This window comes from Cystoisospora suis (assembly GCF_002600585.1).
Source record: "Cystoisospora suis strain Wien I chromosome Unknown contig_1831, whole genome shotgun sequence".
In the NCBI taxonomy this organism is placed as follows: Eukaryota; Apicomplexa; class Conoidasida; order Eucoccidiorida; family Sarcocystidae; genus Cystoisospora; species Cystoisospora suis.
The window spans coordinates 12,174-14,626 of NW_027154631.1; the positions used below are offsets into that span (position 1 = coordinate 12,174).

At 45.5% G+C, this 2,453-nt stretch overlaps 1 protein-coding gene across 1 annotated transcript in view; it reads left to right on the plus strand.

Moving 5' to 3' along the window:
• Window positions 1-2,453, plus strand: part of CSUI_004072 (transmembrane) — a 16,747-nt gene that overhangs the window by 9,859 nt on the left and 4,435 nt on the right. Inside the window, exons 7-8 of the mRNA XM_068064267.1 lie at window positions 820-1,203; window positions 2,272-2,420. Of these exons, the coding sequence (XP_067923756.1) occupies window positions 820-1,203; window positions 2,272-2,420 (533 nt within the window). The remainder of the gene's footprint in view (window positions 1-819; window positions 1,204-2,271; window positions 2,421-2,453) is intronic.

Here is a 2,453-nt window from a genome sequence, read left to right on the forward strand (position 1 = left end):
TGGTTGTAGTAGTAGTAGTAGTATTTCTTGGAGAGGAGAGAGAGGTCTAGTCTCTTAGATAGGCAGCATAGCTGCCCCGCTGTCTCTCTTCGCTATCATGTTGAAAGGAGACACCAGACACAGAGAGGAGACTGGATAGTCTGTCCGTCTTCCTCGGACAGTAAACCCAAATCTCCGTTGATCGACTCTCGTGTTTCGTTTTTATCCTCAGTCTATCTATCTATCTGTATCTATCTATCTATCTATAATCCACCTATCTACCTATTTGTCTATCTTTGAAAGGACGCAAATCACCCCACACCGACAGCGGGGGCGACGCCTACGTTTCTTTGTCTCTTGCTATGCGTGAGTAGCATGAAGGCCTAGAGTTTTCGTCATACTTTTCATAGAGAACAATGAAGGTAGAAGACAAGCTTGGTAGTACTTTTCTATGTAAGAGCTTACGGCTCTAGCCAATCGTAAAACGTACTACGACTGACCATGCATGGGTTGATCGAGAGAAAGAGAGAGAGGAATCTGTTGCATCTTTTCTTAGGATTTGCTTTTTGTATCTAGGGGTGGTAAAGTCTTCTCTAGAGCGAAGTTGGGGACAACTAGAAGAACAGCTAGCCACTCATGATCACTACATCCCCGGAATGGAGATCTCGTCTCTTTCTTTCTCTCTTATCTCTCTCTTTCTCTCTCTCTTATGTCTTTCTTCTTTCCCTTTCTATCTCTTTCTTTCTTTCTTATCTCTTTCATATCTCATTCTTTCTTTCTCGCAACATCTTCTACTACTACTACCATCCCTATCCCTTCGCGTCATGTCCGATGAGGCAGGTGGAGGTTATCCTTCCTCTTTTCTTAAGCCTGCAAACAGGCAAGATTCTTCTTCCGTTGTCATCGTAAGTCAAGGCATTCCTCTCGGTGATGTGCCTCAAGGAGGAATGAAACCCGCAGCATGCGCCGCCTCTTCTTCTCCTCCTCTGCCTGTTGTGTCATCTACTACGCTGATGAAGACGAAGACCCATCCCTATTCTAACGGGGGAGAGAGTCAAGAAGGAGGAAAGAGTAAAGAACGTCGTGGTTTCTCACCTTCTTCATCTTTAACGTCTCGAGGCCACGGTGTAGTCGCTGAGGTGGGGGGAGCAGTCGCAGCGGCTGCGTCGAAGATCGATGCGACTTTGCACGTCGCAGCTACAACCATAGGAAGACCCTTCCAAGGTACTTCTTATCAGAAAGAACCAAAGAAGAGAGGGAGATGAAAGGGGGGGGGGGGGCGATGCGAATCTCTCTATTCTTCTGGTTCTTATAGACAAAGACTGTCTATCTCTCATATCCATCAAGATGAAGCATATGGCGGTTGACTGATTGATGGGTGTTATATTCTAGTCTCCGTGCATTGCTCCTTTCAATACGACTATCTACATGTCTTTCTCTCTTCTCAGGGAAATCTCTCAGTTTTCGAACATACATACATATATATCAATGTGTAGATAGATAGATAGTATTATTCTGCTTGAAGGTAGAGGAGACAGCATGAACAACAGTACCAAGACGGCTTTTCTCAGTGTGTGCCTCAATCATCGTCATCGCCCCTTTCGGTTGGTCGTGTATGACAGGTAGTACATTTTCTAAATATGTGATTCTTCCTATGCAGTATTATGCTTATCTCGGGCTCTTCCCGTCTTGCGCCTCTCTGTATTGACGGTAAAAACGCCTCCATAAGTACATGAGAGAGAGAGATACGTTTCTGTATGAAACCGTGTGTATTTCTGTACCTATACGTGGTAGGACGCACCACTTTCATGGGTCGGTTTGTATTAGAGACTCGCTGTATCTTCATATGGAGCAGCCGGCCATTCTCTCTCTTGGCCCGCAGCAGTAGGTGGAGGGTGAAAGGAGTGGGTTACGTCCGGGCCGGGGCCGGTGTTTCCGAGAACTTGGTTCTAAAACTCTTCTACACCGACTTCAGGTGGAATACATGCATGTGATTAAGTAGGTGCATGCCGCATATGTACGTCCCCTCATGGTAGCATATATCTATGCGGATAAGACATCTATGTATCTGTATGTATATAGATAGAGTATCTTGTGTCTTCACGTGTACACGTGTGTAGGTGGATATGTGTATGTGGGGGTCTGCTGGTAGGGCCTGCATGTATGCAATTATGTATGGACATCATGTAGGGAGTCATATGCATCACAAGGAATCGTACAGGTGGATCTAGGAGTGAGTTGGGATAGGCATGCACATGTGTGTACACGTTGTTATATCTGTCGTTCTTCCAGGGATTAGCTGCGTAACAGATCCAGCAGCACGAGAGCAGGCCTTTAGGAATGCTCGGGATGCGGTCTTTATGTCAGATGTGGTCTCGGATGCCTATTATAACTTCCACGCCAAGTATAACCAACATGCTCTTCTTATCAATCAGCAACAGGTAGGAGAAAGAAAAAGAAAGAAAGAAAGGACA